At 41.2% G+C, this 20,229-nt stretch overlaps 1 protein-coding gene across 3 annotated transcripts in view; it reads left to right on the top strand.

Annotated features, from left to right (window-relative positions):
- Positions 1 to 19,909, top strand: part of yeats2 (YEATS domain containing 2) — a 32,949-nt gene extending 13,040 nt beyond the window's left edge. For 2 of the 3 annotated variants that reach the window (XM_042497844.2, XM_042497845.2), the window contains exons 13-30: positions 68 to 159; positions 838 to 1,023; positions 1,148 to 1,376; positions 2,047 to 2,205; positions 3,692 to 3,822; positions 5,353 to 5,499; positions 6,586 to 6,774; positions 8,547 to 8,919; positions 9,034 to 9,168; positions 9,686 to 9,817; positions 11,351 to 11,492; positions 11,823 to 11,899; positions 12,024 to 12,103; positions 13,418 to 13,622; positions 14,215 to 14,450; positions 14,589 to 14,663; positions 14,912 to 14,985; positions 16,144 to 19,909. In XM_042497844.2, coding sequence (XP_042353778.1) covers positions 68 to 159; positions 838 to 1,023; positions 1,148 to 1,376; positions 2,047 to 2,205; positions 3,692 to 3,822; positions 5,353 to 5,499; positions 6,586 to 6,774; positions 8,547 to 8,919; positions 9,034 to 9,168; positions 9,686 to 9,817; positions 11,351 to 11,492; positions 11,823 to 11,899; positions 12,024 to 12,103; positions 13,418 to 13,622; positions 14,215 to 14,450; positions 14,589 to 14,663; positions 14,912 to 14,985; positions 16,144 to 16,252 — 2,771 coding nt within the window. In that variant the 3' untranslated portion in view covers positions 16,253 to 19,909. The remainder of the gene's footprint in view (positions 1 to 67; positions 160 to 837; positions 1,024 to 1,147; positions 1,377 to 2,046; positions 2,206 to 3,691; positions 3,823 to 5,352; positions 5,500 to 6,585; positions 6,775 to 8,546; positions 8,920 to 9,033; positions 9,169 to 9,685; positions 9,818 to 11,350; positions 11,493 to 11,822; positions 11,900 to 12,023; positions 12,104 to 13,417; positions 13,623 to 14,214; positions 14,451 to 14,588; positions 14,664 to 14,911; positions 14,986 to 16,143) is intronic. The other variant, XM_042497846.2, reaches the window with a different exon arrangement.
- The last annotated feature ends 320 nt before the right edge of the window (positions 19,910 to 20,229 follow it).

Here is a 20,229-nt window from a genome sequence, read left to right as displayed (position 1 = left end):
GTTTTTACAACTTGGTCATCTCCTCCATGACTTAATAGTGTGTGTGTTTCTGTAAATTACTCCACAGGAAGCCCTACGGCCAAACAGTCTGTTGCTCAGGGCGCTCGCTCTCCAGCCCCCAAAGTTCACACTGGCACCTTCCTCTCATCAGGGGTGAAGGTGAGTTGAGTCTGATGGTGTCACTCTTCAACATGAATTGTTATGAGAGAAAACATCTCTTTTTACTTATCTGTTCCCACCAGTGTGCAGTATTTGTCCCTGTAGTATCTGTGTCTTTAACAAAGCAGGGTGATATTAATAGCAGGCCACGGTGCTATCTTCAGCAGATGTGAGTGCCTTGGCAAGCTTTTTAAATGGGACATCACTCTAAAGATAGGAGGGGGTGTGGGGAGCTTTGCAGAGAGAATTGCACGGTTCTGTTTCACTCAGTGTCAATACCCTGCTGAAAAATCCTCCCACTCCCACATGCTCATCATCCTATCACCATCCACAAAGGATGAAATTGGATTTCACTTAAAATTTCAGTTTTATCTCAGTGGCAGTCTGATTGGCTCAGATTCTACAGTTGTCTGCCACCTGCTGTGGTATTAAAGACCAGGGCAGATGGGGACAGATGGGAAATATAAAAACATCCTCTTGATGAATTAATGATAATGATGATTTTCAAATCTGTTTTAGGCAACAAATCTCTCCTTGCTACTTTGCATTCCGTAACTTGTTAAAATGTGCTTTTTTTATTAGAGGGCAAAATTATAACAGCTATCTACAACCTGTTGTGGTTTCAAGGCAGAGTGTTGGTCCTGTTACAGTTCCTCTCTCACTCACTTTTTTTTGCAGGTTATTATCAAGCAGGAGCCAGGGGAAGTTTCGACACAGCAGCAGCAGATGGTTTCCACAGTAACCAGCCAGCAGCAACCTGCCGCTACAGCAGCACACCAGTTTGTCGCAGTGAAGGGAGGTCACATGATCTCCATGTCGGCCCAGAAACAGGCAGGAGGGGCAACAGGGGCCACAACTAGCAAGGTCAGGCTTTCTTGCATGTGTTCACTCATAGTTTCACAGAAGAGCATCAGTCATTGATGTAGTAATAGTGATGCGTTGCCAAAAGTTACAGTCATTAAAAATACTTATTTTCTTTCGTTTGTAGATGTTAGGCATTCCTGTTAGCTCAACACTTCAGTCTGCGGTCAAACAGGTGGCTATCAGCAGTGGGCAGATTCTGGTCGCCAAGGGCAACCCCTCTGTCTCCAAGGTGATGGGTGGGAAGCAGGTTTTGGCTCAAGGAGTTGCTAAAGCCATCGTCAGTGGAGCCAGTGGCATCTCTGGTCAGCAGGCTGCTGCCAAGGCGTCTGGTGGTTCAGGTGGCAAGAGTGGAGGTGAGAATTCACAAATTCACATGCTCATGCGACACTAAAGGCCTTTACACGCCCGGGACGTAGTGTGTAAAATAACATGAGAAATACTTGCCTGCAAATATTTGACAACAAAACCATTCATTCTGGCAGCAATGTGAATTTGCGGCGAGTTGCAACGCTTGTTTAATCCTTTGAAACCTGAGCGAGTTGGTGTGATTTCTTTCAAAAACAAAAGGAGATGGTAATGAGCGACTTAACAAGACACAGCCCAAAAATTGAGCAAAAAAATTAGTAAAAACATCACAAGAAAATGACCTGAAAATATGTGCGACCAATAACATGACATGACCTTAAAAAATGTGGTGTGAAAGCTCAGAAAAGTCAACCTCCCTCCAGAAAAAGAATAATGTTGCTTTTATAGTGTGTAATATTTATGCTCTGTGTGGAAGTACTCATGACAAAAACAACGAGTGAATATGGCGTTCAAACACACCCCAGTGTGTAAAGGCCTTTAGGCAACACATGTAATAACAAATTTACATTGCATACAACAAATACAATTATAAATCGGTATATTCTTTCACTTTTGTGTTACCAATTATTCTGGAAAAAGAAAAATTTCTGACTCAGGGAAACAGAATTTTTAGTATACATAAGAGTTAACTTTTTTTTTCTTTCTGCTTGTCCTTAGTGATGGCTACTCTTCAGCTGCCAGCCAACAACTTGGCCAATCTGGCCAATTTGCCTCCAGGCACCAAACTCTACCTGACCACCAACAGTAAGAACCCCTCAGGGAAGGGCAAGCTGCTTCTCATCCCACAGGGAGCTATCCTCCGAGCCTCCAGTGCAAGTGAGACATGCTACATTCTATATTAATCTTTTTATTCTGACATTGGCACAGTAACTCAGCGTGGGTTAGTAGTCATTTACCTGTGCCTTCTTCATACTGGTTCCAGCCATACACTTGAAACAATCCAATCAAGCTCTTGAAAGTGCTGGGTTTTCACATTAGGTAAAAGAGTTGCCTTAGGCATTTGCAGACCAGAAAAACGTTTCCATAGTTCTAAGAGCCGCCTTTTTATTCTGTCCGTGCAGCAAGAACCAGGAATGATTGTAGGTCTTAAAACACAACTTTGAGGAATTTTTTTAGCTCCTGTTTCAGAGTAGGTACCCTTCCAGCACAAGAGGACTCTTGAGTGGCCTGAGTGTTTTCTGATTAATTTGGAAACAAATGTGAACCATGTAAACAAGGAACACAAAACTCGAGCATCTCTTCACAAAAACATGACAGAAAACATTGAAAAATGGACCATCATGGAGGTCTAGGTTTTACTGAGCATATTTATGAGAAATTTATGTGAGAGAAAGTGAAAGCACTGTACCAGCAAATAACTATTTGAGTACTTTTAAGGACACTGACATGATATCAAGACCTTAAATATAATACAGGCTCCACTTCATAAAGTGTTTTCAGGTAGAAAAAAACATTTCCTTCAATTTGGCCGACATGATAACTAATGTGGAAGTGAGTGCAGAAAGCCCCAGAATTGTTTAGCATCACGATATAATGACACATTGTTTTCTAGCAGTTGTGTCGTCACCTATATTGTTCTCCTTGTGTGTCTCTGTCATTTGAGTTTGAAGCTTTGGGAATTGTTTGTGACTAACTGAAACTAATACATGAGCCTGTAGGTGACTCAGTATATGGGGTTTGTGTCCAAACCAAATGACTGTGGGCCTGACTTTTTCTGCCGTGCCCCAAGCTGTAGACAGCTGTATTAAAAATGATATTGCTCTTGGCTCATCATAAAGTTTGGCAAAAGTAAGAAATCCACTTCCGAAGTGATGCTACAATTTGAGGCATGCTGGTGGCAGTTACAGATTTTGGCTGTTACACAACCTTCTGGACAGTGAGTCAGTCACAGTCATCTGTTTCTTTCTGCTGTTTATTTAATGTGCACTGCGAGCTACAATCCCTCACACAGCACACTTATCTGTCAAATTGCAATGAGATTTAACAGATTAAGCAGCATCCCGTATTTTATCTAAATCACAAATTTCACAGCAGTAAACCAGCTTTGTTCTGTATAGCTCTGCTTCACAATCATTTAAAATATGCTTTTGGCGATTTGAAACCACACAAATTAATAAAGATGAGCTGCAATTTGGGATAAAGAGTATCAGGATTGTTTATCAGATTTGAGACTGATTTTGTGTGTGTGTGTGTGTGTCTGTGTCTGTGTCTGTGTGTGTGTGTGTGTGTGTGTGTGTGTGTGTGTGTGTGTCTGTGTGTGTGTGTGTGTGTGTCTGTGTCTGTGTCTGTGTCTGTAATTTAGGTCAGCAGTCCCAGAGCAGCTCGTCAGCAGGCGCTGGGGGCTCCCAGACCTCCTCCTCCTCCTCTTCCTCTTCCAGCAATCTACCTTCCAACCTCTCCTACACGTCCTATATCCTTAAACAGACCCCACAGGTGGGTAGAAATGCATTTACACTATAATACAAACCTATGACACATAGATTATCTCATCGAAAGAAATCCTCTTTGATGTCTTGTGGTTGTGGATTCTCCTTTTTGTTTATTAGAGCATTAGTATTTATGTTCTGGCGTGGTTTGCGCAGAGTTTGAAGTGCATCATCAAAGTCTGTAGGAAACTGAAGGTGATTTGCACACTATCCATTTAATATTCATCACCACATTTTCAAAAAACACCCAGATTTTATTCCCTTATGGCATGACAGGACTTTCATGCTCAGTTTGCAAATGGGATTTCTTTTCCTCAGTGTATCTGAAATTTTTGTATTAGTATACAGGTTGAGCCTGCTGTGTTCTTCATTAGACACATTCATTACAGCAGCATTGATCCTGCAGTCAGCTATAGAACAGTGCTGCCTGTGCATTTAGCCAGCAGCATATAATGGAGCTGTCTGCAGAGGTTTCTACCTACATTTAAAGTAAAGAATCTGTGCTGTTGGCAATCAGTGATGAATATTCAAGGTTAAGAGTGTTTTCTAAGTGTGGTATCCACAAATGTTCTTAAGTATATAGTGTATATCTCTTTAAATGGCTGTAGAGCTAGTGCGCACACACACACACACACACACACACACACACACACACACACACACACACACACACACACACACACACACACACACACACACACTCTCTCTCTCTCTCTCTCCAGTTAAGAGCTAAGAGAGTGATGCATTGATTTCAACGAAGGCTGACTGAATGTTCTGTAAGCTATTAGCATGTATAAAAGATGAAGCAGTTGATGTAATAGATGCATGCTTGGAATCATCATGCCATGCACATTACGAACAGTTTGTGGAGATTGACCTTCACTTTATCTCACTACAAAATACCAAACTTGTGTCCTAAAATCCCACATCAGAAGGAGAAACACGCCTGCTTTTAAACTTTGTGAAAGACTTTGCTATCAACAGCTTTTTGGATATGCACAAATATTGCAACACCGACCTTTTCAAGAAGGTGAACAAAAGTCCAACAAGTCTGCCACCAGTATGAAACTGTGAAAAAATCCTATTTTGATGCAAAGAAACAAATCAACAAGTGGTTCCAGCTCTTCTACTTCTTCATAACCTTAATCGTAGTATGCACGGCTGCATGTAAACAGGACAAAACATTAACAGGACATTAATAGTGTTCAGAATACCACAGATTTAAACTATAATGTAACACAGTCACTCTTACTTTGTATTTTAAGTATGTAACACTGATACTTCTATTCCTTTACTTGCCAACCCTGACTATGAAAATGTAATGTGCAGCATAATATGGCTTAAATGTTAATCCAATCTTTAGTGTTGATCTAAAAATGGCATGGCACCCTGTTTTATTCCTGTTTTTACTTTTTTTTACTTTTTTTTATTACTATTTTTACTTAGATTTAGATCATGAAAATTCCTTTGACTTTGAATCAATTCAATTAATATGTTGTTGGATTTCTGCCCCTCCCCTAACGCTACTCGTCCACAGGGCACGTTTCTGGTCGGCCAGCCAGCACAGGGTTCAGGGAAGCAGGGAGGTTCAAGTTCAGGAGGGCATGCAGCATCATCTCCAGCAACCGTTAGCCAGCAGGCCATCCGGGTGACAGCTGGACAGAAGGCGGCTATCCTGGCTCAGGTCAGTATTGGTAACAAGACTGAGGGCAGTTCTGACGCTCCAATATATCTGATATTAATGGAAGCTTCTGTATTTACTGCTGTTATGTTTTTGCCCTTTTACTGTTTCAAAAGCACTAACAGCCACATTTTTATGCAGTTAAGAGCTACAAGCACAGTCTGATAATATCATAGCTTGTCTTTGGGGTAAACATCACTAAGGATCTCCCATGACAAAAAAACAGTACGTTTTTAGACACACTTGAAGACCTCGTTTGGTGTTTGCAACACTACTGAGCTCCCCTGGCTGCCCTTATTACTCTCCTCACTGAGTTATAGATTTTTTCTTCTCTTTCTCAGTGCTTCACACCACTACAAATAATCTGTTTTCTTTCCTCTTAAAGCAGGTACAGGGAATTTGAACTACTTATAAAATAGTCGCTGTAAGACCTCCATAAGCAAACACGACCACAAGGTTGAATATTTCTATAAAGTTATTCTTAATGCCCGTCCCCAGGTCTGATTCCCTGCAAAATCGGATGAAACGATTTTCAAAAACTAGACCAGAAGAGTGTATGTTTACATTTTCTGGAGTTATGTTTTGCAGTGATTTGTGCGTTAGCTAGTTAAAAGGAAGCAGGAGGAGATTTTCCTTTCGAGAATTTTATTTTTGATTTCATATTTTGTAGATATGGCTGATACTGGGGTAGGATCATCAAAGTGAAAAATAAAAGATAAAAGGGACAGTGACAGAGCACTTTGTTAATATATTTGATAAGTTCTCTGATCTCAGTTTTCTCTGGAGCAAAACATTTTAGATGCCTTTTTTAAGCAAGGACCATTATGAGTCAACTGAAATTAAGTTGTTATGATTACTGTATGTTTTGGAGGTAAGCTTTGGAGGATTGTCTAAAACCTTAACCAAACCCTGTGTATGTCATACTGTATGATACTGACCTGCTGGAAATTAAATTTGACTTTGCGTAACAACTTAACCAGTTTGCACAATTATTAAGTTTATATTTAGATTTATTCATATAGACTGTTTTGGATTTTAATGAATGGTTGCTCTAATTAAATTTAGTTTTGTGGTTTCTATAACTGACAGGTGGTGGGTGGTTCTCAGGGTGCACAGGTGAAGTTGTCTGATGGCTCAGTTAAGACAGTCACAGCGGCGGCAGCAGGCCACTTGTCCAAACCGGGGACGACCACATTAAGGATGACAGGCGGAGTCATCACTGCCGCTAGTTCCACCCCCGGTTCTGTCAGCGCAGCAGCAGCAGTCAGTCAACAACAGGCGAGTTTTACAGTCTTCATATTCATCTGTTTTATTCTGCCTGACAGCTGCTTGTTTTTAACAGTCATACTAAACTAAACAGCCGTGGATTTGAACTGTTTCTTTATTACTTACAAACTGTTTTTTGGTCCAGTTTAATTTCCACCAAATCCAGTTTGATAAGAATATTTAATTTCATATAACCCAATTACAAAAACAGCTGGTTTGAATGCATTTTGTGTGTTGAAGATTATATATTTTCATGTTAAAGTTAGATGCTTATGCAGAATAAATTGTCCAAGTTGATGAATTTTCATTTTTTATACTTACACTTACTTATGCTTGTGCCTGTGAGAACTAAATGTTCTAGCAGTTGGTCGCTGCAGTATGAATACATGGAAAACAGGAGTGGCCCAGTGTCAGTACAGTATCAAGGTCAATATTGTATTTGTCGGAGAGAGCGGAAAGTTTAGATGGGTTGTGGAGAGCCCTAAGCAGTCCATCAGCAGTGGTCTGTGTTTGGTGATTACAGCTTCAGAGTCAATGGCCAGGCCTCATTAACTTGAGAAATGGAAACACACAAAAAGACTTCCTAGAGGCTCCAACAAGCAAAAACAAATATGTATACAGTATGTAACAGTGAAAAACACTCACTGCTATCAAGCTGTTGATGCAAACACAAAAGAGGAATTCATCACTGCTTTTTCTGTTTTGGAAAAACTGCCCTTTCAGGACTTTTAATTGAATTATGAGGACTCTGGATGAGAGACATCGACTCTTTTGTCTTTGAGAATTACGTAAAACCAGTGACCTGATTGGCAAGTCTCACTTGCACGGCACTGGAAAAAAATGTGACTAGACTTGAGCAAAGAAAAACTAACTTACAAAGTAAAACTCTAAAGTAACACCAGTGTGTATTTTTCTATTATTTTGTCACGTAAATAATTTTCACATCTTGAATCCATTCTGTCATGCAGCTGCAGAAGAGAAAAGCTTTGCAGTTTCTACATGGAAACATGATACACACCATATTACCACATGTTGTCATACAAACAGTATTAATTAGTTAAAACCATCAAGAATGTAATCAGTGTCTTTTCAGTCTTTGCTGTCCTTTTGCTTATTCTGGGCATGTACTACATGAGAGTTAAGCAGATTTTGGGTCAGAATCTCTCCTTCCATCAAAGGTCAGCAAAGCCCTGACCTGCTCGGAAGTCCACATTTGACGCACTGATTTCAAATCCCAAATGCTAAACATGTTCAATTTTTTTTTAAGATTTTCTGTAAAAAGTAGTGCAAAAAGTAAGAGTGAGTTCTTCCTACCTGTTGTCTGCCATGTTGGTTTACTGTAAAGTCACATTTGATTGCAATAGATCTGTGAGATGTATGGTTTTGAGAGTCGGGGGTCGGTTGTGAATGGAATCTGTTGGTGTGTGATGTACTGTTTTGACTATATTTTTTTATCTCCACACACTATAGGAACTAAACTGTTAATCTTATCATTGCATGTCATTCTGCGTGGGGTCTTTCAAATCATTAATATGTATGAAATGTTACATCTATTCAACTAGGACGTCACTGAGATTTAGATTTCTTTTACAAGTAAGGCCTAGCCATGACAGGATCAATTAGCAGCATCCAACATGAACAGGGCGACAATATAAGTTGTTGATAAGAATTAAAACATCTTTTAGTGTGGGCCAGTTTTAAGTTGACTGACAAACATAGAGTTCAGAATGACTGTTTCTGTTCACTCCCTGGTTGACAGCTGTGTTTCTGTGTGTTATGTGCAGGCTGCCGATGGCGGGAAGTCTGCCTCTCAGCACCACTCGCTTCTGGTGGCAGCCAACCAAGCAGCAGTAATTAGTGCAGCGAAGAGCGCCAGTGCTGCTGCTGGAGGCAGCATGTCGAAGACAGCTGTGGCAGCCTTGGTCAAGGGAGCCGGCAACTCTGCCACAATGACAAAGAGTGCTGCTGGTTCACCTGGAGCTGTAGTAACGGTAGCTAAAGGCATTACCAACATGCCCGTCGTCAGCATGTCTAAGGGTGCAGGAGTAGGGACTGTGGTGGGTGCGCCCAAAAGCAGCGGTACGTCATTGGTTACTGCAGCCTCAATAGTCAGTGGAATGGCAGCAGGAGGAGGGAAGACGGGTGCTACTCTCTCAGGTATACAGTACAGTATTAATCACCTGGTTTAACAAGCATAAGTAAAATGAACACATGCGGCTCAGGTTCAGCCACAGATTGCTCTTTATCTGGTATGTGGTTTGTTTTGTCCAGGTATGCTGAAGATCCACTCTGGAGGCTCCAGCTCCCAGCAAACAGTCTTGACCATCCCTGCCAACCAGCTCAAGCAGCTGGGGGTCGGCACTGGCTCTGGAGGGATGCAGACCATACTCATGCCTGTTGGGAAAGGTAAGTATCCCTGAGACAGCTCTTTGAAACATTTATTTAGCCAGTGCAACAATATCTCCTTCATACAGAGTTTTTTAAAACTAAAGAGTACACTCCAGATAGAAAAAATGTGTACTTAGTGAATCACTTCTCGAAGTAGATAAAAGGCAGTAGCAATAATATTTGAATAAAACATGAAGCAGCATTGACATTGATTGCTTTGTTGGTGCACCACATCTTTTACAAGTTTCTGAAAAGCAAATGTTGAGATGAAGCATGTTCGCTCAGATTGCTTTGTGAGTGTAGCTACAGCAACTTTATCAAATTTGTCTTCCTGAGTGGAGTTCATTTTTTCAGTACGTATGACTACACTGTGAGATTTATTAGAGACAGTGATCAAACATCAACTGTAAATTCTCCTCTCTGCAGTAAACCATCCTCCTCCCTTCTCATTTTTCATCTGACTGTTAAGCCTTTTTACTTAATGGGCCATTGATCCATCTTTTGTGTGTGTGCCTGTGTTTTCTTCTGTGCATAGTCGTGTCTAAAGGCCCAGTCTCCAGTACTCCTTCCTCCTCCTCTTCCATCACCCCTGGAGCAGCTGGAGCTGGAGCCTCCCCAAGTCCTGCCAGACAGGCATCCCCCTCCCTTGCCCTGCCTCTGGCACAAGGTGAGAGGGGTCCATCCCTACTCCACCAACTCCTCTCTTCTCTCATTCTTTCCCTCTTTTATTTCTCCCATTTTATTCTGTTCTGCCATATCTTTTTATAATAGTGACTATAAAATACTGAGTTTTGGCACTGATCACATGTTTTTCTACAGAAACAAATTATGTTCCTCTTCTCAAATGCAAAAAGATATACAAAAGCATGCACATCCAGACATTGAACACACTGCGCCTGAAAAGACATCATACAAAAGACGGAAAAACAGAGTCAGTAGACTAGAATATTCTCCCATTAAAATATATTTAATTTATTAACAGCAGAGGGGGCGTTTTGAGCTTCATGAAGAGTGCAAAGCTCGAAACGTCACCTTAGAGGTAATTAAATTAAATATATGTTCATGGGTGCATAGTCTCAATCAGTATCAGCCCCTTTTATATAGCTCCTTTAAAGCGGGAATCTTCACCATTATTCCACCTTGCTGTTCTCCATAAAAGGTAGAACAGAGAATGGTGAGGACAGAGTTGTTTTGCTGTAAAGCAAGCTGCAGAGGTAGTAACGGAGCTGAATCGACATATGTGTAAAAGTGACAGCCAACATGGCAGGCCTACAAAAACACACACACTAGACGGCGACACTGTTGTGTTACACATCACGCATCTTTTGCCTCCAGAATGCTGGAATGCTCTCTGAAATCACACACTAGGGCAGCGTTAAAGCTGATTCATTGTAGGATGCTCAACAATTTTGAGGGGTTTTGAGCTTGACAGATGTTGCGTATTTTCAATAAAGGAAGTGTTGCTCAACACTTTTTTCCATCTGCATACCTGGACAATTTTTTAATGTTCTGGGCAACGTCAGATTTTGTCGTACAGTGTGATTAGGTAGTGTATCCACTTCACTTTTACCTGCATTCAGCGTTTCTGTCCACAGGAGCAGCAGCCTTCTGTCAGCAGCAGCTCCTGGCGAGCTTAGAGGCCAGCGGCCGGCTAAACTGACACCAGACAATCACTGACCCAAAATAGTTTTCATGTCAACAGCAAGGGAAGAAATCAACAGCTTTTGTATTTACTGATTTTATTTCCCAGCCGGCAGTGGCTAGTGAAGGAAATCAGCTGCTCACAGACAGACTGGGAGCTGAACAATCAATACACGGTTAATTAGCTAAAAACACACGGGGCTATTTATGTCATTTAAACAGTTGCCTGTGCAGATTATGTTTCACTAAAGCCTTTCGCTGAAGCGTGAGTAGAGAAACGATGCGTAACTGTGTCCTTTCTTATGAGCGACACTTTTAAAAGTATTGAGCATTCTACCGTAAATCAGGCTCTATACCAGTGTTATTTAGTTCATTGTAAAAAAGCAAAACCGATGTAATGGCGGATCTTCTTTGTGGCAGTATAACGGAATCTCTGTGTACAAGAGGCTTGTGTTGAAGGATTAGGACAAACTTCAACTTTAAAACTAAAAGTGTGGATTTATTGAAACAAACTTTTCTCTCACACACGTTTTTCTGCTGTCGCTATCTGCTGCCACAGTGAAGACTGAGCCAGGTGCCAGCACAGCTGTCACAGCTGGTCCTTCTCCCCCGGTGACTGCTCCCGGCCCCACTTCTGTCCACGCAGCTACCACAGTTAAGCAGGAGCAAGGGACAGATAACTCTGCACACGACTTCATCAAGTAAGTGCAATAACAAGTCACAATGCTACTTTTACTTAGAGCACATTAACTGATTCTTAAAGAGATGGATAATTTATTGTCTGTGAAGAGGAAAGGTGCAATGAAAGAAAGCAACTGTGTTTTATACATATTTATCTCACCACTTAAGTGTTAAAAGCTCCCTATTTATCTAACTGAACTCAGTGAAGAATATTATAGCTCCATTTATTAAAGCTATCAAATAACTGCCAGCATAGTAATGGAGGGTTTTAAGAACACTTTCTCTTCCTGGCAGCCATCACAGTGAATATTTTCTGGTCGTATGCCTGACTCTTGTGATTCTCCTCTCAGCACTGAGCACATAGAGACCATGATGCAGCTGCTGACAGCTGTGGTGAAGAAGTTCCCTCTCATTGTGCCAGAAAAGAGTAAGTGAGCTTGTGCTCCGTGTGATATGCTTCAAAACCAGCTCCATAAATTTAAACAGACTGAAAGCTAATACACTGGGTTTTGTCAAGACATTTAATTCTTTTTTTGTTGTTGTTTGTTTAGCCGAAGACTCCCATCCATTCTGTGCCTCTTCAACAGAACAGTATTATTCCTGGACTATTGGCAAGCGCAGAGCATCAGAGGTGACTTTTTGTTGTTTTGTGTGTGTTTGTGCATGATGATGAAAATTTAGAATAGCCCTTTTCCCACTGGAGCAAAAATTTGGCTTTTGTATTTAATTGGAAAGGTCACAGTCGCCATTCACGACAAATGACTGCAGCAGTTATGGGTATTAATCTGCCTCTTTTCTCTGTTTTTTGCTTGTACTTTGTGTGGGTCCAGCTTCTTTCTCAACATCTTATGGATGTGCGCATTTTCTGCCTTTTTTGCATGATATTTTATAGACTCATTAATATCTCAGAGTGGCAGCACCCTCCTACTAGCAGTTGCTTCCAGGTTCCAGGGTGAGGGCGTCTATAATGTCAGTGATAATTTGCATTGTGCTGGGCCCCTGACTCAGCGTGCTTTCTGCTTGCCTCATGTCTTCCTATCTGGTCAGATGTGTATCTCTGCCTGGTTGTCTCCTCTCATCTCTTCCTAATGGGCTCATCAATAGCTCATACAGACCAGCCCATGTCATAGCTGTCTGCTCTCCTTCTCCACCACTATAAAAGGCCCTCAGATGAGCCCAGACGTGGATATTTATATCTACAGGTCACTAATTTACTCTGGGGACATGGGTCTCAAAGTACATCAAGCGATTATTTTTTTTAAATGGTGATTAGTCGCAGAATTTTAATAGTTAATTGCAATTAATGAAATGTATTCGAATTTCATGTTTTCGATTGATTTTGCATTTTAAAAAAGTTTTGAAGCCCATATTGACAAGGTGAAGCAATTCTCACCAGATTGTCTTAAAAAACTGCATGGGACTAGCATAAAGTGGGCATGTCTATAGAGGGGAGACTCGTGGGTACACATAGAACCCATTTTCATTTGGATATCTTGAAGTCAGAGGTCAAAGGACCTTAAAAGACTCTTTAAAAAAAAACGTTTTGCACAGACCTTAACCACATCCCAATTAATGCATTAAAGCTGCGAGCCCTAGTAAATTTATGTTAGGGCTGCAAATAACCATTAGTTTTATTAGTGATTGATTTAACGATTATTTTCACAATTAATCATGCGGTCTAGAAAATGTCAAAAAGTTGGGAAAAATGCCCAAAGTGATGTCTTCAGTTGCTTTCTTTTGTCCAATCAGCTGTACCTTCATGAATGGCTGCTGGCAGAAATTATGTTTGAGTAGAGTTTAAATCTGATATGAAAAAAAAAAATAACGGCAGGTGCGTTTGGCATGAAAAATATTGTTTTCTTGAAAAAGTTGAAGGTCTGTCCATGAAAATGTGTGGGAACCCTTTTTTAAGGCCTAATTTAGATTTTGGTATGTCTCTGTGTAGCTACAGCGAGCAGTGGCAGTAAAACGGGTCGTCCAGGATGTGTTGGACCGCTCACCCCGCCTGCAGGCCCTCACGCCCCCAAAGACCAGAGAGGTGGTGCAGTGGTGTCGGCAGAGGGGCTACACGCCACCTGACCTCGAACCCCAACGCAAGAACGAAGATGAGTCCATTGAAGACATCCTCACACAGATAGACAGCGAGCCCGGTGAGTTTGTGTGCCTTTGGTGCATAGCTTCAACACAGGGATTATTTACTTTGCCTCAATTTTGTGATTTCACAGTTTGACTCTTTTTTTCAGCAGCTCAAAGTGGATCAATATTCTCCCTTCAGTGTTGCATGTGTGGGTGTAGCGCTTCTGCAGTTACCAGTTGGTCCCGTAATGTGTTTGCAGTCCGGTAGTGTGTGAGGGCGGCCACTGTGCAGCCTCAGTGCTTTTGTTCAGCCGTGCTTTTTTATTCACAGATAGTTCTCATTAATTCTGTCTTTTGTCTCTAAAGGGTGAGAGACGAGGCTGCTTAGCTCTGTGAGTCACACACTTGCCTGAGCCAGACAATGTGAAAATCTGTGTTTATGTTCTCCTCGCCCCTCCTTCTTGCATAAATATCTTTATTTTTAATTGTCACATTGTTGAAATGGTAAAATGAGCCAATATTCAACAAAAGCTCTCAACAGTTTTTTCATTTAAGCCACACAGCAAGCTGCCGAGTGAAATGCTGATGCAGTTTCTGTTACAGCTCGGCTAGGACGCTGCTGCTTGTGAACTGGTGTGTTAAATGTGCATGTGAATCGGTCCGCAGAGTGCCCGACAACCCTGAGTAGCTGCGAGGAGCTGGTGCTTCGGCTGGAGCAGATGCAAGCTCTGCTAAAGACTGAACCAGAGGAGGCAGACGACAAAATAGTGGACATCATTACCGTGACCCCTCCCTGCCAGAAACTGAAGGTCAAAGAAGAGGAGCAAGAGGCTGATGCCGAGCCCAAGTTCTTTCTGGGACCCTGCATGTCCGCTCAGTTTGTCAGTGAAACAGCGCAGCAGGTCAGGAAAACGCAGGGAGAGTTGATGACTTTAAACAATAATATCATGTGATTGTGTTACTTCTTGTAACTGAATCTTAAACTAGAAGAAGCAGCAACACTTTCTCTATTTTTATATCGTGACTCCTCGTTCTCTCAGATCGGGGTGACCTTCCAGCCAGTCGAGGTGGAGAAGAATGTGTTTGCTCCAGTAGTCGAAGCCATGATTCTGAAGGTCAGTCACTATACAGGCCAGAACAGTAAAAAAAAAGAAAAGAAAAAAAGTTGGCCATTTACAGTAGCTCATCATTACCTCAACGTACCCTTGACTAGAATGATGAATTAACAGTTTGTATAAGATGTAGACCAGCACAGTATTGCGTGTTTCACCTTGTATTGTACGAGAGAGATGGTTTCTTTGTGACTAATGATGTGTGTGTGTGTTTGTGTGCGTGCGCATGTGTGTGTGTGTATACACTGCAGGCTACTGAACAGTTTGCCAGTGACATCCTGAGAGAAGCTCTGGCTGGGGCCTACGCCAAATCCCCTCAGAACAGGTCAGCCTCTCTCTCCGTCTCTAACATGCAACCTGCTTAATGCTCCCATTTTTCACCTCATTCATTTGATGTAGGGCTTCTACAATGGACCAGCTTGCTGATCAGATTATTCTTAACTATAAAATCTATAAATTGAATGCGAATGAAAAGGTATGCCTTAACAATTTTTGCAGAATTTGCATTCAAAAAGGAAAACCGGATAACTGCTAGTTAGCACATTTACAACACAACCTGACGTTGTGTTGAACAAATCATATGTTCCGTGCGCCAGTGAACAATAATATAAACAATTACAAATCTGACCTATTATCACAATTTTGTTTCATTCTCACACTTTCTTGACTTTTGTCATTTGTTTGTTTTTTGCTCACTTGTGTTTCTCTTCTTGTGCATTAAGCTGAATCAAAGTGATTTCTCTCACTGATGGGCTCTGTCGAGTCTGACGCTCATTCAACATGCTGAATAAGCCAAAAAACAGCAAACAAGGACCGACTGGTGCCAAAGATGTGGGACACACCGCAAAAGCTAGTACAACAGTCGCTAATCAGCAGCCCAGCAATGACTGACAGCTGACCCTCATTTCTGTGCGTCAGGGCCGCTAGATAATGTTCAGAGATGTAGTGGATGCATATATCCCACAGAGATCACTTAATCTGAAATAAAAGTAATTATAATTCATTTGACTTTCAGTTCAGTTCTGTTTTCTTTTATTATCAGCAGTAATAAAAAAGGACTGCTCAACATTAAATTAATTTACAAGCGTTTCCCAAACACAGCAGCGTTGCTGCTCTGTAATAAACCTGCAAACACTGATAACATCTGCTGTCTTTGTGACCAGCTTACCTCACCAGCAGAAAACAAGGAGTTGCACGTTATTGTTTTATGTTTTTGACATTATATGCTTGGCAGACAAAGACAGTAGAATTTACTGATGTTTAACCAGAGGGATTTTGTGCTCTGTGCCATTTGCATGATGTAAGACATCAGGGGACTGAACTGATATAAGAGACCTCTGAAAGCATTTATTCAGAACTGAATCTGTTTATGACAAATAGTCATAAATATTCAAAAACCAGCCAGTGATGTCCCAGGCAGACTGAAACATATTTTCTGTGTGTTGTTGAACCGTGCTCTAATTCCAAACTTTGGGTTTTGCAGGGCTCCGAGAGAAATCACAGCCATGAACATCCACCAGGCGGTCAGTAGCATCCCCACCTGTGACTTCCTCACCAACACACACATGGGTTACCTTTCGAAAGACAATTGAGGCTTAACAAGAACGACACTGACTGGTAATCGACAAATACTGAGACCTGAGGACTTGGACTTTTTGACTGCTGGTTATGACCAAGCCATAAGGAACAGCGGCAGCCTTTGAAGCCAATTTGACATAACAGCCAAAATGTGGAATTACAACTTCCGGGTCCCATCACATGATGTCACGGCACCCAAAAAGACTGGATGTCTAGATGTCTGTAAATCAGTGGATACATTTTGTTGAGGGTCATGACCCTGGTGAAATGACTCATGTCACTCTAAGAATTTGATCAATTTAATATGATGATAATATGATACAGGGTTCCCACGGTAATGAAATTTCTGGAAAAGTTAGGAAATTTGAAATATTGTTTTCCAGGCCTGGAAATGCTTTGGAATTGACAGCAAGCTTTGGAAAAATTTTAAATATGCATCGTTTTGACTTTCATCTACATTATGCCCATAAAATTCCAGAAACTTGCCGAACATCGCACAAAATATGATGTATTCAAAATCTGGGCTGCATGACCATGGATTGAATTGGCTATTTTTTAGCCCCAAAAACAACCTTTGACATTTTGTAAAGTACTTGTATGTACTTGTACTTGTATGTGCTGGTCTGGTCTCTTGGCATAGACAGCTAATTGGTGGCAATAATGTCTAACTTGCAAGTAAAGGTAGCAAGTGCTAGCAGTTTCTCTGTCAACAAATGCCTAGAAAGTGGTTGTTTTATTGGCCTACCAATTTTTTGCTATTTATATAAAGTCGTGGAAATCTGGTAAAATATTCTGGAAAAGGAAAGGAAAAGTCATTGGTAAAAATGTGTGGGAACCCTGGATATAGGGATGTTTATTCAGACATTTTATTGTCAGCAATAGCCTCATTAACCATTAACCGACAAGTGAGGGGGGGTCTTATTTTATTGTAGAGCTGTACGTGGCATATTGCTTCGCTCAGCATCTCCTTGCCACTTTATTTGTCGATACAATACACGTTACACCTTGTCATGACACTACTGCTATGGTTGTGTTGAGAGTCCACCTGCCCTGTACACACACAGTGACAGGGCTAACTGTTAGCATCACACAGCTAATGTTACCTTCTGGGTTTAATGACAGAGTCGGGCCGTTTTGGTGTGAATGTCAGTTTGCTGGGACTGTTTTAGATGTTTACCACTCCTGCATTAGCTTGTGCTAACTATGCAGATGTTGAACTGACCATACTGTGTAACAGAGTTTGCTGATCCTTTCCATCAGTGAAGAGGATTATTTTTCAGTGAGGGGGGATTGGATTGTCTCTCGTATAAAGCCTCATTTCCACTGCACAAAAAACCCGCCAACATCTGACTTTCTAATGCAATGTGAAAGTGTACATATGATTCTGCAGTAGACGCAGGTATTAATGGTGTTGGCACTGATTGGCGTTGATGGGAACAGAACACCCGAGTGAACGCACTAAGCTCCTTAACCGGCGAGGTGCAATGATGCGCCGCCACGAATTACTCTCCGTCTCCACCTAAGCAGCGCTCGAACATCGATCCATACTAGTCTGCACCGAGTTTGAAAGAGAGTGAATCAGTAAGAGATATATAAAGAGAAATAACCATCGTAAAGTTTTCACAGGTGTCCATGTTGCTTTCTACTGTTTACCTGTTCCAAAAAAAGGCACCAATAAGTAAACACACACAGTAAGACGGACTCGTCTGCTCCAGAGCTGTGTACACAGCCCTGCTCTACTGGCAAGGGGAAAGCAGTCTATAGCCTATTTTTAGCAGGTTTACCCATTTTTTAAAAACAAGCGTGCAGGCACTAATTTGGGTGGAAAAGGGATATAAGTGTCCACCTCTGCCTCTGGATCATGAGCTTGTTTAGGGGTGCTGTAGTCGTCTCCCAAAAGCAACAACATGGCATTGCCCTGGAGGCAGCGTACGACTCTAGCCAGGGCAGCGGAGCTGTCTCATCACCTCCCCGTATAGCTCTAGTATGTCATATTAAACATATTTTTAACTGTCTAACCAATATTATTAAATAAAGTAAAAAAGTCTTGTTCTCTGTTAACGGATACATGGTTAATAACTAGCATCGCTAGTCTATTATCAAGGCGAAATTTAAGAAAAGCCACACAATTAAGTCCTATTATGCCCATTCAAGTTAGCGAAGTTAGCTGCTCAGCTGGCAGAAGTCTGGTGTGCTTACATTATGGGCGCCACGATGTTGAAGAGCCCCGTGATTTAATACCCGGAAATTTTTTGGGTGTTATGGTTCATTAAGCAACTTTCATAAGAATGAACAGGGTCCCACCTCCAACACTGTATCCAGTTCTCTTTTCACATCCATGGCTATGACGGAGAGTCTCTGTGAACGGACTGTGTAAATATTCCCACCCGGATGTCGTCCCGTTGCCTCAGGTTGCACAGTAATAAGTAATGTACTGTATTAATTAACTTTATCATAGAAGGGCTCAGTTTGTTTCTCCCAGCAGCCGCACAGCAGCAGAATAACAAATTTTTCTAATACTCTGGGTGTATTGTCACATTTTAGTCCTAATGTATCGAGAAGCAGCATTATGGGACTCGTGTTATTTGATCTTGAGCGGCTGTTGTGCTCTCGCTTACCTCATAACAAGATTATTTTAATGATGAAGTGTTTCCTGCTAGACAGCCAGCGAGTCATCAGGGAAATGAAGCCCGAGTGACTTACAGGGCTGAAAAACAACATCAGACAGCTGTCCCCTCCCTCATCTGTCACCCTGCTGTCACACATTCAGTTTACCAGCAGAGGTTTAACCACAGATTCACACCAAGTCGGAAAACATTAATGAACATTTGAGTAGAAGAGCTCTCAATAAATCATGCTGATAGTAATGTCTTGAGGGTACTTTTGGGCAAAGCAAATGGAGAGATTCTTCCAAAGGTGTCATTGCCATGGCAACCGGTGATTCGTCATAGCGAACATCCTTTGATGTGTTTCAGTGTTACCTGGCAGAGGTAATTATGGCTCCTAGAATAGTGCTGTTTTGAGAGGCTCCTCAGAAGTGGTAACTGTTCATGAGCTGTGTCATTTTAAGAGTCAGACATGAGATTTTTTTTATAACCCTTCATAATCTGTCTGCAAATTAAAAATAAGAAACATGAATCAAAGTGCGAATTCAAGAAATCACTTTCAACATTTGTCCGCTCTCCTTCATGAAACAGGTTTGATAGCCAGTTGAAAGTGCTTTTAAGTGTCCTGGTTAACGACCATAACGTATCAATCATGTGATGTACACAGTGTATATGACCAATATGAAATAGATGGTGTTTTCAAATCCTGTTTTATTTTTTTATCTAATAACAATGGCTGCAAACAGTAATGCCCTAACAGTAGTGAGTGTATGAATATGTGTGGATAGTGGATGTAGTCATCACAAAAGTTAATGAATTTTAATGGTAAGTGAGTGTTCGTGCGTGTTTTGTCGGCTGATGTTGGTAATTCTGTTTCACGTGGAGCTTTGCATTATGTTAATGTGTGGATGATTGGATGAGTGGAAGTGTTTCACCCGAGTGGTTGTGATGCCTGTTCAGCCAAATTAGTGCAGAAGGTTACCCAAACATTGTATTTTCATGTTCCAGTGCAAACCAAAAATATAATCAATATTCTTGTAATAAACAAAGAAAAACTAAAGTTGACTTACTTCTTGCAAATGTGAGTTGCGTCGAACATATTAGTTTGCTTTGCGTTGTTTTTGATCAACATAATTGATGATTATGAACAATCTGAATTGTGGACAAGTGATGTAGAACCTGTTGAACCTTTTGCATAGTGGTGGTATGAGGTACATCTATATCAGTTTAAGTGTTTGCTATATTTAAATATTTTTCATGGCTTTACCTTGTTGTTTAACAGCCCTCTTTAAAGCCAGACTCCATTAATACTCCAAAAGCGATAATATTACATTACTGAACCCAGGAACTTCTGGTTTACTGATACCTTAATCATGAAGTTTGTG

Source organism: Plectropomus leopardus, chromosome 12 (assembly GCF_026936395.1).
Source record: "Plectropomus leopardus strain MGB_pleo_1.0 chromosome 12, ASM2693639v1, whole genome shotgun sequence".
In the NCBI taxonomy this organism is placed as follows: domain Eukaryota; kingdom Metazoa; phylum Chordata; class Actinopteri; order Perciformes; family Serranidae; genus Plectropomus; species Plectropomus leopardus.
This window is presented reverse-complemented; position numbering and strand designations above follow the sequence as displayed.